We start from the raw sequence: 12367 nt of genomic DNA, 5'->3' as shown, positions 1-12367 counted from the left end.
TTCCCAGCACAGTCTCAGCTCCTCTGTGAAACAACAGAGGAGCTGATTTTGAAGAATCCATGCAAACTCATGTTCTACGAACGACATCTTCAATGGTTCCATCTCAGAGGCTCTCTTTACTCTCGCTCTGTGTTAAGATCACTTAGGGAGTCCACAGAAATTAAATGGTGGCAGGACCCTCCTCTTGGTTTTGATGTAATCGATCCTAGGAAGAACCCAGACATCCAAGTTTTTTAAAAGCTCCCCAGGCAACTGCAACAGTGAGCAGGCTGAGGAGAGCTGTCCTCTTGGCTTAAAGCCTCAGTGGGACACAGTGAGAAAGGATCCCACTGCTCTGCTCGGTTCTGTTGACCTCCGTGTCTGTTCTGGTTACTATGGCTATGCTGTGTTGAGATCAGATATTGTAGTACCTCCGGCTTTGCTCTTTTGTTCAACTGCTTTGGTTACTAGTGTGTCTGTATGTGTTTGTATGCCTGTGTGTGTGTGTCTGTGCGTGCACATGCGTGTGTCTGTGCTTGAGGAGGCTGGAGGTCAACCTTAGGTCTTCCTCAGCAGAGCTCTACCTTGCATGTGCATTGCATGTGTGAGCTGTGGGCGTGCGTACCTATGTGTATGCACACAGAGGCCGGAGGAAGCCTTTGGATGTCTTTCCTCTATCATTCTTGCCTCTTTGACTCCAGACAGGGTTTCTCTCTGAACCAGAATCTCATCATTTCAGCTACGCCGGCCAGCCAGAGAGCTCTCAGGATCTGCCCCGTTTCCGTTCCTAACGCCCATTGCGTGTGTGTGTGCCCAGCTTTTTCTGTGGGTTCCAGAGATCTGAACTCAGGTCCTCATGTTCTACAAGTTCTCTTGTCCGCTGAGTCAGCTCAGTGTTTTTAGAGATAAAGCTTTTTGTTGGCCTGGAGCTCATGAAGTAGGCTATGCCGGCTCTGCCTCCCTGATGCTGGGGTTACAAGTGTTGGATCACCACAGCTGGATTTTTTTTTTTTTTTAACATGGGTTCTGGAGATCAAATGCAGGTCCTTATGCTTGCCTGGCAAGGTCTATACCTAATGTGGTCAGGATTTTCACCACGAAGGCATATTGGATTGTATCAAATGCTTGCCAGCATATTTTGAGATAACTGTAGATTTGGGGGTGGGGGTAGGGCTGGAAAATGAACCTCTTACCACTGAGCTATGTTTCATAAGGATCTGATTTTTACTCTTCATCCTGTTAACTAATTTTCATACATTGAGCCAGCTCGCAACCCTGATAAATTCAGCTTGGTAGTAGTAAGCTATCTTTCTGATAAGCTCTGGTTATCAGAACCAGCTTATCAGTTAGGCTCTGGTTGCTAGAATGTTATTGCTTTTGCACATATTTTTGTATCTGTGTTTTCTAGGGTATCCATCTAGAGTTTTCTCTTCCTGTAGTCAATAGAGAGCCCAGAAATAAATCCAAATATCTACAGCCAGCTGGTGACAAAGGCAAACAGGGCTATGTCAGAGGAGGGCAGCCACGTCTAACAAATCAGAAAAAGGCCAAATGGTGGAGCTTCTCTCATAAGCTGTTCAAAAACCAACTCAACGTGGATCAACGTTCTAATGTAAGGCCTGAAACTGTGGGACTACTGGAGTGAAACATGGGAAATGCTTATTCAAGACATTGACATAAAGCTGGGCATAGTGACACAGGCCTGTAATCCCAGCACTTAGAAGGCTGAGGCAGGGGGACTGTGAGTTGGAAGCCAGCCTGTGCTATACAGTGAGATCCTCTTTGAAAAAAAAAAAAAAAAAAAAAAAAAAAAAAAAACCAGGGCTGGGAGGCAGGCTCAGCATTACAGCACCTGTTGTGCTTGCACAGGGCCAGAGCTCAGTCCTCAACACCCGCACAACCATCACTGGGCACTTGACACCCACTTTTCTCCTTCTCCTTCTCCTTCTCCTTCTCCTTCTCCTTCTCCTTCTCCTTCTCCTTCTCCTTCTCCTTCTCCTTCTCCTCCTCCTCCTCCTCTTCCTCCTCCTCCTCCTCCTCCTTCTCCTTCTTCTTCCCCTTTTCTTTTTACATTTATTTAATTTTACATTTATTTATTTATATTTATTTATTTTTATTTAAATTTTATGTGCATTAGTGTTTTGCCTACATGTATGTTTGTGTGAGGGTGTTGCTTCTTCTGGAACTGGAGTTACAGACAGATGTGAGTTGCCATGTGGGTGCTGGGAATTGAACTTGGGTCCTCTGGAGGAACAACTAGTGCTTTTATCTGCTGAGCCATCTCTCCAGGCCCTGATACCCTCTTGTAAGCTCCTGGGCACCAGGCATGCACATGTTGCATACACACACACACACACACACACACACACACACTTACATACAGACACACACTCATTGTATCAGTTACTTTTCCTTTGCTATGATGGAACACCACCATAGCAACTTACAGGTGAGTTTATTCTTCCAGACTCCATCACGTCACAGTGTGGAGCATGGCAGCAGGCAGGCAGATGTGGCGGCTAGGGCAGCAAGCTGAGAGCTCGTACCATCCACAGGCAGGAAGCAGACAAAGCACACTCAAATAGCACATGGTTTATGAAACCCCAAAGCCCACCCCCAGTGACATATTTCCTCCACAAGGCCATACCTCATAAACCTACCTGGTACAACCAACTGGAGACAAAGTACTCAAATGTCTAAGAACAGGGGCAATATCTCATTCAAACCATCATATTCATATACATTTAATAAAAGAAAAAACTTGGGGCTGGAGAGATGGCTCAGTGGTTAAGAGCACTGACTGCTCTTCCAGAGGTCCTGAGTTCAATTCCCAGCAACCACATGGTGGCTCACAACCATCTGTAATGGGATCCGATGCCCTCATCTAGTGTGTCTGAAGAGAGCCACAGTGTACTCACATACATAAAAATAAATAAATAAATCTTAAAAAAAAGAAAAAGAAAAAACTTAACCCCCCAAACACAAACAAATAAAAATAAATGGCAAAATTTATAAAAAGCACTCAGTATAATTAGCTACCAGGGAAAACTATGCTCTCCCTCATTAGGCAAAGATTATCATCAAAAGAAAGAAAAATGCCCATGGTTATGTGGAGAAGAAATGCAAGAAGATAGCCTGGGACCAAGCACTCTACCAAGGGAACTACATCCACGCCCTCCAGCATTTATTTCTTATTACCTTTACTCTGTCTGTCTGTCTGTCTCCTTCCACCATACTAGTCCCCAGTTTGAACTCAGGTCACTAGGCTGGGAGGCAAGCACCTTTACCTGATGAGATATCTCAGTGGCCCATTTATTTATCTGGCAAATTCTGGCAGTAAGTATCTAGTAAGTGATTCCTACTTCTCGGACCCCACAGGAGTTTGAGGAGAAGCAAGGTAGTTTAGGAGCGCTACCTCCGGTGTCTGTAACCCAGCTAGTGAGATCAGGCCAGTAAGGAATGGCACGGCACAGAATGAAGTGCTAACTCTGAGTTTACCTTCCCTGAATTTTCCAGCAGGTACTTTAGGGGAAGGCTTTATTATTGCCATCTGACATCTAGGAACTCAGAAGATATTACAGAAACATGCCCATGCCCCTAAAGCTCGCAGGGAGCAGAGGTGCAGCCAATTCAAAGGCTAATGTGGACGCCATTTTGTCCCCCCAACCCCCATATTGGGCAGTAATCCCAGGTCTCATACAGGTAAACGTTCTGAGGACCTGGTTTTGATGGAGATACATGCTCTATTCACTGAGAGTGGAAAGCCTCAAAAGTCTCCACCTGAGGAGAGGGAAACTAAAGCTAGGTCAGGTGATTCTTCCTGAGCCCCCTCCCTCTGCCTCAGAGAAGGTCTTGTCTTTACTACCCAGACTTTCCTCTCAGTGTTCCTGTGGCCTCGTGCATTGGCCTCCCGAGTGGAGCCATGGTACCACCATACCTAGCAGACTCTTCAGAAACTTGTGTTGCTCCTGCCGCTGTGGAGACAGGTCTTGCTGTGTAGCTGTGTACACTGGTCTCCAACTTGTGATCTGCCTGCTTCCATCTCCCCAGTGTCAGAGAGAAAGGTGTGCACACCTTCACGCTTCCTCACAAATTTTTCTTTTTCTTTTTCAGGACACTTTGGTTTGGTTTTGTTGGGTTTTGAGACAGGGTTTCTCTGTGTAGCCCTGGCTGTCCTGGAACTCACTCTGTAGACCAGGCTGGCCTCGAACTCAGAAATCCGCCCACCTCTGCCTCCCGAGTGCTGGGATTAAAGGCTCGTGCCACCACCGCTCCACTTACACTTCATTATGCATTAGGCATAAGGGCACCATGTGTAAGAGTGTTTTGCATTTATGCATCACGTATGTGCTTTGTGCCGGGGCAGGTAAGGACTCCATAGCTCCTGGAACTGAAGATACAAATGGCTAACTGCCGCCTGAGTGCTGGCATTTGAACCCGGGTTTTCTGGGAGTGCAGCTAGTGATCTTAATTTCTGAGCCATCTCTCTCTAATCCCAAGTTACCTTATTTAAAATCATTTTTAACCCTAATTTTTATATGCAAGAGACCCTAATTCCGTCCTGCTTGGCTTGCCCTGTTTGTTCACAAAGGTTTCATGCATAACTAGAGAGCCACAAAACCCAAAGTCTCAGTCCTGGAGCACTGACAGACTCAGAGTTGCTGTGAAAATTCAGAATCGCTCAGTATAGCCTTAGGGGCTGAGCACATTAGCAGTATGCCAAAGGCCCTGGATTTGCACCACAATTGGGAAAATAATGATGGCAAAAAGTTCAGGTTGTCAAAGAAAAAAATCCTACACCAGGCCGGCAGGTAAGAGGCACTTGCCACCAAGCCTGATAATCTGAGTTCATTCCCCGGGACCGTGTGGTGGAGACAGAGAGCCGGCTTTCGGCTTTCCTCAGATCTCCGTTATAGCATTGCACCAAACTCTCTCAAAGCATTCATGTAGTGACAATTTTGGAATTTTAGTTTTTTTAAAAACGCAGAAATATTTTTGTCAGCTGCAGACAGTTCTTGAGATTGAGTGATGTTTGGAATTCTGAGAAATTTTCAGAGGGTATGTAAATGTTAGAGCCCCAGTAGATGGGTTGTTTGTTGTTGTTGGACTAGGTTTGTTAAGTAGTCATGTGAAAGGAAGAAACAAGAAACACGAAAAAAGAAGGAATTGGATATTCTGATGTCGAAGATCAAGCTTGCCCCAAGGAACACGTCCCTAATCAGCAGGAAGCAGTCTAAAGATAACATCACCACCTTTCCAACCTGACTTTATTCAGGGGTCTCTTTCCTTTCCTCTCCATCCTTTTATCTCTCCTATCTAGTGTTAACGGAGTTGAAAGGGTAGAGAAGGGTGGAAGAAAGAACCCACAAAGGAACCAAAGACAGCAGTGTGCTCAGAACCTGTAGAAACCCCTATCAATTGATATAAATCAGAAGCCCCCAGCAAGCAGTTCAGGAGGTATCTGTTAGTCGCTGGCATCTAGACTGAGGCTTTTGGGAACCTCCAGCAGGTACTGAGAAGGCTCTGCACACCTCCCACTCAGTGTTTGTACTGCAGCTCCCACATGATCCTGCGCCCCAACCCCAACATCTCCCTTCATCCACGCACATGACCTTGGGCATCAGACACTCTGCAGTTGAGTCATGAAAGCAAGGCTGTACAGGTTGGGGAGGGGAAGAGGAGCGGGGGCAAGGAACACTGAAGCCGGGTGATTTCAGCAGCATCTTTATTGCAACCAAGAACCTGTAATAAAATGCAGCCAAACTAATGCTTCACATCACACGATTAAAAGCCTGGAAAGGAGGAGACCCAGACGCTTACTGGAGAGAGACATGCAGGTCAGTACAGGCTGGTGCTGAAACGGCAGGCACTTTATGTGCTAGACTTAAGACCTCCACCCACCCCAAATCTCAATTTTGCCAAAAACAACATAAATTTGTATTAGGGTTACTTAAAGCCAAACACACAAACACAGCTTCTGTGTCTGCAAGGGACTTCTGGAACAGTGGGGAGGGCAGATAGGAGAGGAGGCGTGGGGTGGGGAAGGCCACAGCCAGGATGTCTCCAGTTCCTTCCATCTGCTGGGAGAGGATGCTCTCACAAACATAGTACAGACCTGGCTGAGGCTCTTGTCTCACATCATGAAAGACGGGTTCCCGGGCTTATGCAAACGTTCTGTGTCCCTACCTCCCGTGACACCAAGGAAGACATTTAATAGAATGATTTCATTAGCTTCCGAATGCCACACACTTGTCGGCACTGCTTCGCTAATTAAGCAATGCTTGGCATTTACTTAGACAGGAAAAGTTAACCATTTTTATGTGGTGTCCTTTAAAATGTTTTATAGGAATATATTAATAAATACTTCTTTAAAAATCCTACCTTCCTTAAATATCACATAGCTACCATGAGGCAGGCTATGGATGGCCCTGGTTCTGAGCACTAACCGTGGTGTCCTGGGTGTGTTTCTTTCTCTCTAGAACATGGGCTATTTTTCCCCCCAGCAGATGAGGGCACTGGATTATGTTAAAGATTTGTTTGCTCCAGCTGTAAAATCTGTGATTCTGTAGCAATGCAAGCTTTGACTGGAATCCTCCAGCCAGCAGAGAGAACTGTGTGGTAAAGGCAGGAAGCACCTGAACGCACGCGTATGTGTGGCTCACCCTTGTAAAGGAACAAGTGTGCATTGTGTCTGTCTTTCTGTGTAAGGCTTTGGAGGGGCCAGGAATGGGAGAAGTCATCACGCCCAAATACATTTTCAGACTTGACTACTGTTCGGGTCCAGCCACTGTATAAGTTACCTGTCCTCTGACTGCAGCTGCGTTCTTTACAGAAAGTTTACAAAAACAACCTGCAGACCCGACGAGAAATGCCCAGGAAGCTCTTCGTGCTAGAAACGTGCGCTCTGGTCTCCACCCAAGCCGATGAGCTCACGCCTCTGAGAGCAGGTTCAAGACTCCTTTTTCTTGTGCTCAGGGTCCTGGATGAACCTGCTGCTCTGAACGCCGCAGCTCTCGCTACCGAGCTTGTGAAAACCCCACACTTTGGTCCTTACCGAGTGCTTTCTGGCTCCCATTAAACTTGTACTTTCAGAGACTCGTGCCTCTTTCACTGACATCCAGTCAGGACACTGGTTGCTCCAAACGACTGATGTCTTTCTCACTAGTGTTGACAAGCAAGCCTGGTCAAGCTGCCTTTCTGTGAGTGAGTCAGACACTTTCCCTCTCAGAGAGTAGGGGGCATTTAAAGGACAGTTGTAGACCCGCTCCTGTGACAGCTGGAGAGAAGGTGGAAAGAATCTAGGAAAGCCGAGGTTTTCTAAGGTTTGTCTGCATAAAATAGGAGATGTCTCAGTACAAAGCAAACGAGTGGCTGGGAGCTATTCCATGTCATGCCTGCCTAAGGTAAGCAGCAGCCCTTGGAGGCTATAGTTGATCCAGCAAATACCCCCTCAACAGTCAAGGAGACATAAGGCATGGGGGAAATACTTTGTAGGGGAAGAGAAGTTACCCAAATCAGTTTAATTTAACTTGAAAAATATAAACAAATTTTGGCACTAGAAAATGTCATAAGCATGAAAATCAAACTAGACAGTGAGTAACGTGAGGGGCCTATCATACAGCATAAACACAGCCAGCAAGACAATGAGGAAAGTGAGGGGCCTGTCATACAGCATAAACACACGCCAGCAAACCCAGCCCTCCCTGCCCAGGACACAAGCCATGGTCACCTGCCATTTTTCTCCAGGCTTCCCAAAGCACTCAGCTCTACTCTGGCCGCCCCTGTCTTCACTGTGTTCTCTTGGAAAGGGACCTGATGTGGCAGTGAGAAAGAAACACAGCGGCTTTTCTTGGAGTGGTTTTTAAGTTACGGTAACTGTCTAAACACTGGGGTTTGTGATTAATGAGGGTCAAACCCACAGGTGTCTGGCTGCAGTGGGACCCAGCTAATACTGGAAGGCCCTAAGGGCAGATGCCAGCCAACACTTGAAAGCTCATGCATCCCTTCAGAGTCAAGCAGGAAGGCTGAGGCAGGGGACTGCTATGGCCGAGTAAACACAACCGTTGATAGGCTTCCAACACAGAGTGCCATGGTTTGTCAGGGATTAGCTTACGGCAAAGAAGTGGTCTGGAAACCTTTTTATTTTAAGCTAGTGATATCTAAATTACATTCAAATAAAAAAGTTAAAGTTTAGATTTGTAAGGTTTTTAAAGTTAAAAGGAAAAATAACAAAAAGCTGGAATTATAAAAGTAACCGCTCCGATTGTTGACCCTGTAGCTGTGCTGGCCAGCCCGACATCCTGGCTCTGGTTCCCAGCCACCTGGGGCTTTACATTTACCCTGGTTTTTTGCACGAGTATTCCTGGTGAACTATTTTTGCTCAGTTCTTAAGCAGAGCCTTACTACCTGTTCGTTCCTGGTCACTCCCTGCACCAGGGTCTCCCTCCTGGGAACTCAGGAACACTTTAATTAAGGAAAGGCCCAAAGGGAGACGGCACCATTGTATCTCTAGATACAAGTGAATGTGTACATGTTCTGTTCCTAAAAGGAGAAAAAAATTTGCCTGCTAATTCTCAAGCTCTCAAATAATTTGATTAAAAATTTTTTTGTCTATAATTGTCAACATCTTAAGACTTGTGATTAAACTCATGCTACTTAGTTACTTGCCTTTAAGTGAAAGAAAACCCCACTCCATCATATCATCAAAGAAAAAGGAGAATTACTTATATTAGATGCTGTTTAAATTGATTAAAAAACTGGTCAGAGCCCAGGTAAGTATCTTCAGGAGGCCTCTAAGTTATCCTTAAAAAATTATTAATGACTGGGAAATTCATAAGCTTAATAGTATTTAGTTCATGACATGCTGGATACACCCCAAGTGACAAAGCATAAGCTATTCAATTAGACGTAAATGCTATCAAATCCATAACTAGTCAGAGATCCTGGAATTGAACCAAACCAGTCACTACTATCATCATATTTTAACAAACTCAAGAGTATACTGTGAAACCCACTCAGTAAGTCCAAGAAGCTTATACTGCTAGTAAAGTGAGAGCAGGCTAGTCTGAGCGTGTGGCGCTGCTGCTCGATTCCTTCGGTATCCTCAGGCACCGCTCAATCTCTCGGGAACACGTCACTCAGTTCTATGTGCATGGTTAAGGTATTAGATTACTATCCATGAACTGCAGATTTCTGCATGGCACCAAATTTACGTTCAGAAGTAGATCTTACGTGGCGGGTATAAAAGTAGACTCATCACCTCTGGCTTCTCTATTGGCTAACCCTCCTTGTTTGGTTAGACAGTGTACACTGAGTTCTACATGAGTCAGAGTTACATCACTTTCAGAGCAGCAATACGTGATCCAAGGTTCTCCTGAAGGTAGTGGAGCAGGTGCAGTTCATAGTGTTCTCCAGACTCAGGGACTCTGATGCTGTGCCTTTCCTGAGGGTAGATCTTCACAACAAAGCAGAGGCAACAAGAGGAAGTTTAGCGATTCCCCTCTTCCAAGACTTTCTCAACATAGTTACTTACATATTACTTATATATTGCTTTCTGAGGCTGGGTCTCATGCAGTCCAAGGCCACCATGCAGCCAAGGATAGCCTCCAACTCCAGATCCTCCTGGCTCTGGCTCCCATTTGCTAAGATGTTTTCCAGAGATTATCAATATGGAATAATGCCTCTCTGTGGTATCACATTAATACATATTATCCTGGGGCTGGAGAGATGGCTCACTGGTTAAGAACTGCCTGTTCTTCTTCCAGAGGTCCTGAGTTCAAGTCCCAGTGACCACATGATGGCTCACAACCATCTGTAATGGGATCTGGTGCTCTCTTCTGGCATGCAGGTGTAATGCAGATAGAGCATTTATACACATTAAATAAATAAATAAATAAATAAATAAATAAATAAATAAATACATCTTAAAAACAAAACATATTATCCCAGGGCTCTTATGATTCTTTACACGCCTACCCATAAGGCTTCAAAGGTTCACTGCCTAGTAGTCTGTAGGCTTCCAAGACTCCTTGGAAACCATTTCAAAGGCCAAACAATGTCTAAACTATCTTCAACCCAGCACATGGGAGGTAGAGGCAGGAGGACCATAAGTTTAAGGCTGGCCTGATCTACACAATGAAATCTTGCCGAAAACAAAATAACACAAAAAGCTACTTAAGAACTTTGCAGACGACCGGCTTGAATGTGCTTTGCTCACTGGATTCACTGTGCTGCTTCAACTACAGTTACTGAGTTTAAGTGCTGGTGTCCTAGCATGGTATGACGTGAGGTACTGTACTATCCTGAGAGCCACAGTAGTCTCTATCACACAGATGGAGTCAAAAGAAACAGGCTGTTTTCATTTAAGTGGTAGTAAAAATCAGAATTTTATGCACTACAACCCAGGTTAGACGACTCTTTAATCCTTATGCTACATGGTGCTTTAACCAGCAGCTCACTCCATCTCAGTTGCATACTGTTGTAGGGTAAAAATATGGGCATGGGGCATATGCCAATGATCCTAGCACATGGGAAGTAGAAGTAGGTAGATCTCAGTGAGTTCAAGACCAACCAAGTCTACATAATGAGTTCCAGGCCAGCCAGGGCTACAGAGTGAGACCATGTCTCAAAAACAAAAACAAACAAAACCCCCACCCAACCAAATAACCAATGCTTCACAAAATCAATAGAAACAAAAATGTGATAAAGACTCGATGTCTGAGAAATAATAAAGTGGAATTTTTCAGGATTAACACAAGTGCAAAAAGATTCACTTGATATTCAGAATCAAGTACCAATGGATTACATTTTTTTTTTCAGGGAGGGCTGGAGCACTTGGTGGTTAAGAGCACTGGCTGCTCTTCCAGAGGTCCTGAGTTCAATTCCCAGCAACCACATGGTGGCTCACAACCATCTGTAATGGGATCTGATGCCCTCTTCTGGTGTGTCTGAAGACAGCAACAGTGCACTCATATACATAAAATAAATAAATCTTACAATTTTTTTCATATTTATTTTACATCTATGAACATTTTGTCTGTGTATGAGTACCATGTGTATACCTTACAGATAGTTGTGAGCCATCATGTTGACGCTGAGAATTGAACCCAGGTCCTCTGCAACTAATTGAAATTTACCTGCTTGCAAACCCTGAGCCATGTCTTTAGCTCAAGATCAAATGTGACAGAGAATGAAAATTTTATAAATATGGCTTTAGCTTTCCACAAAAGCTAGTTGGAGGGCTAACTCATTCCTTCCACTTAACATACACTTAGTTAAGCCAAACTTTTCTTCATAAAGTTGAATGTATGTGTGTGTGCGTGTGCGCGTGCACGTGTGTGTGTGTGTGTGTGTGTGCGTGTGTGTGTGTGTACACGTACACAGCACTGGTCTCTTTTGTTCCTTAAGATTATATGTTCATAAAAAATACTTTTCCTTTCCTTTTGATATTTCAGTTGACATTTCTGCCCAGTTACACTGTGAGATATTTGTGTATAGTAGCAGTTTTTAAGTCTTTTGCTCTCAAAAGTCCTTTACATACCCCAAAGCCTTGTCTGTGTGAGTTATGTCTTTATGTCTGTCAGTATTTCACACTGAGCACAGTGACACATGTAGGCTGAGGCAGGAGAATCAGTAGTTGGTGGCTTACCTGGGCTACACAGCAGTTCCAGAAAGGGGGAGACGTATGGGGAGGCCATGACTCAAAACTGTTCCATTATGTAGCCCAGGCTGGCCTCAAGCTGGCAGCCTATACCAGGTCCCAGGATTACAGGTGTTTGTTTTGGTGGGGGAAGCACCTCTTGTGGCCTAGAGATGCTTGCTACATAGCACTGTGCTCCTGACCCTCCTGTCTCTACCTCCTGAGATCTGGGACTTCAGGTATGCAACACTCCACTTGGCTACAAGCAGTTCCTCTTAAAATCTTCTCCAAAATCCTTACTTACTTAGCATAAGGGAGCTATAAAAAAGGGTGACCCATTAGTGTCCATTTACATGACAGTGTGAATGAAAACAAGACTAAAAGATCTTGTAAGCAGGTCTTTAAAAAAGATTTATTTATCTTTATGTGTCTGTGTGTGTGTCTGAGTATATATGTATCTGCACCATTTGTATGTAAGTTCATAGAGACCAGAAGAGGGTGGAGCTGGAGTTACAGGCAGTTGAGTGTGTCAGTAAGTCACCACTCCAGCCCCACAATCAAGTCTTTAAAACCCTCTTACTAAAACAAGCTCATAGAACGCTTCGTCACTCATAAGTTCAGACAGTGAGTAGGTGTGGCCACCATTACCAGGCCTATAGGCTGAGTGAACACAGATACGGAAGCCACATAATTGGATAGGCCTTCAGTTGGTAGTTTCTATAGCTGGTAATTTTTATCAGCTGAAGCCTG

The 12367-nt window shown here is 44.7% G+C and overlaps 1 protein-coding gene across 3 annotated transcripts in view; it reads right to left on the bottom strand.

Moving 5' to 3' along the window:
* Positions 1-5687: 5687 nt before the first annotated feature.
* Dpp8 (dipeptidyl peptidase 8) overlaps positions 5688-12367 on the bottom strand; it is a 47628-nt gene continuing 40948 nt past the window's right edge. For all 3 annotated transcript variants that reach the window (XM_076925788.1, XM_076925790.1, XM_076925789.1), the window contains exon 21: positions 5688-9433. In XM_076925788.1, the coding sequence (XP_076781903.1) occupies positions 9311-9433 (123 nt within the window). In that variant the 3' untranslated portion in view covers positions 5688-9310. The remainder of the gene's footprint in view (positions 9434-12367) is intronic.

Source organism: Arvicanthis niloticus, chromosome 26 (assembly GCF_011762505.2).
Source record: "Arvicanthis niloticus isolate mArvNil1 chromosome 26, mArvNil1.pat.X, whole genome shotgun sequence".
NCBI lineage: Eukaryota > Metazoa > Chordata > Mammalia > Rodentia > Muridae > Arvicanthis > Arvicanthis niloticus.
Note: the sequence above shows the minus strand (reverse complement) of the source record. Positions and strands in the feature narration are given on the sequence as shown.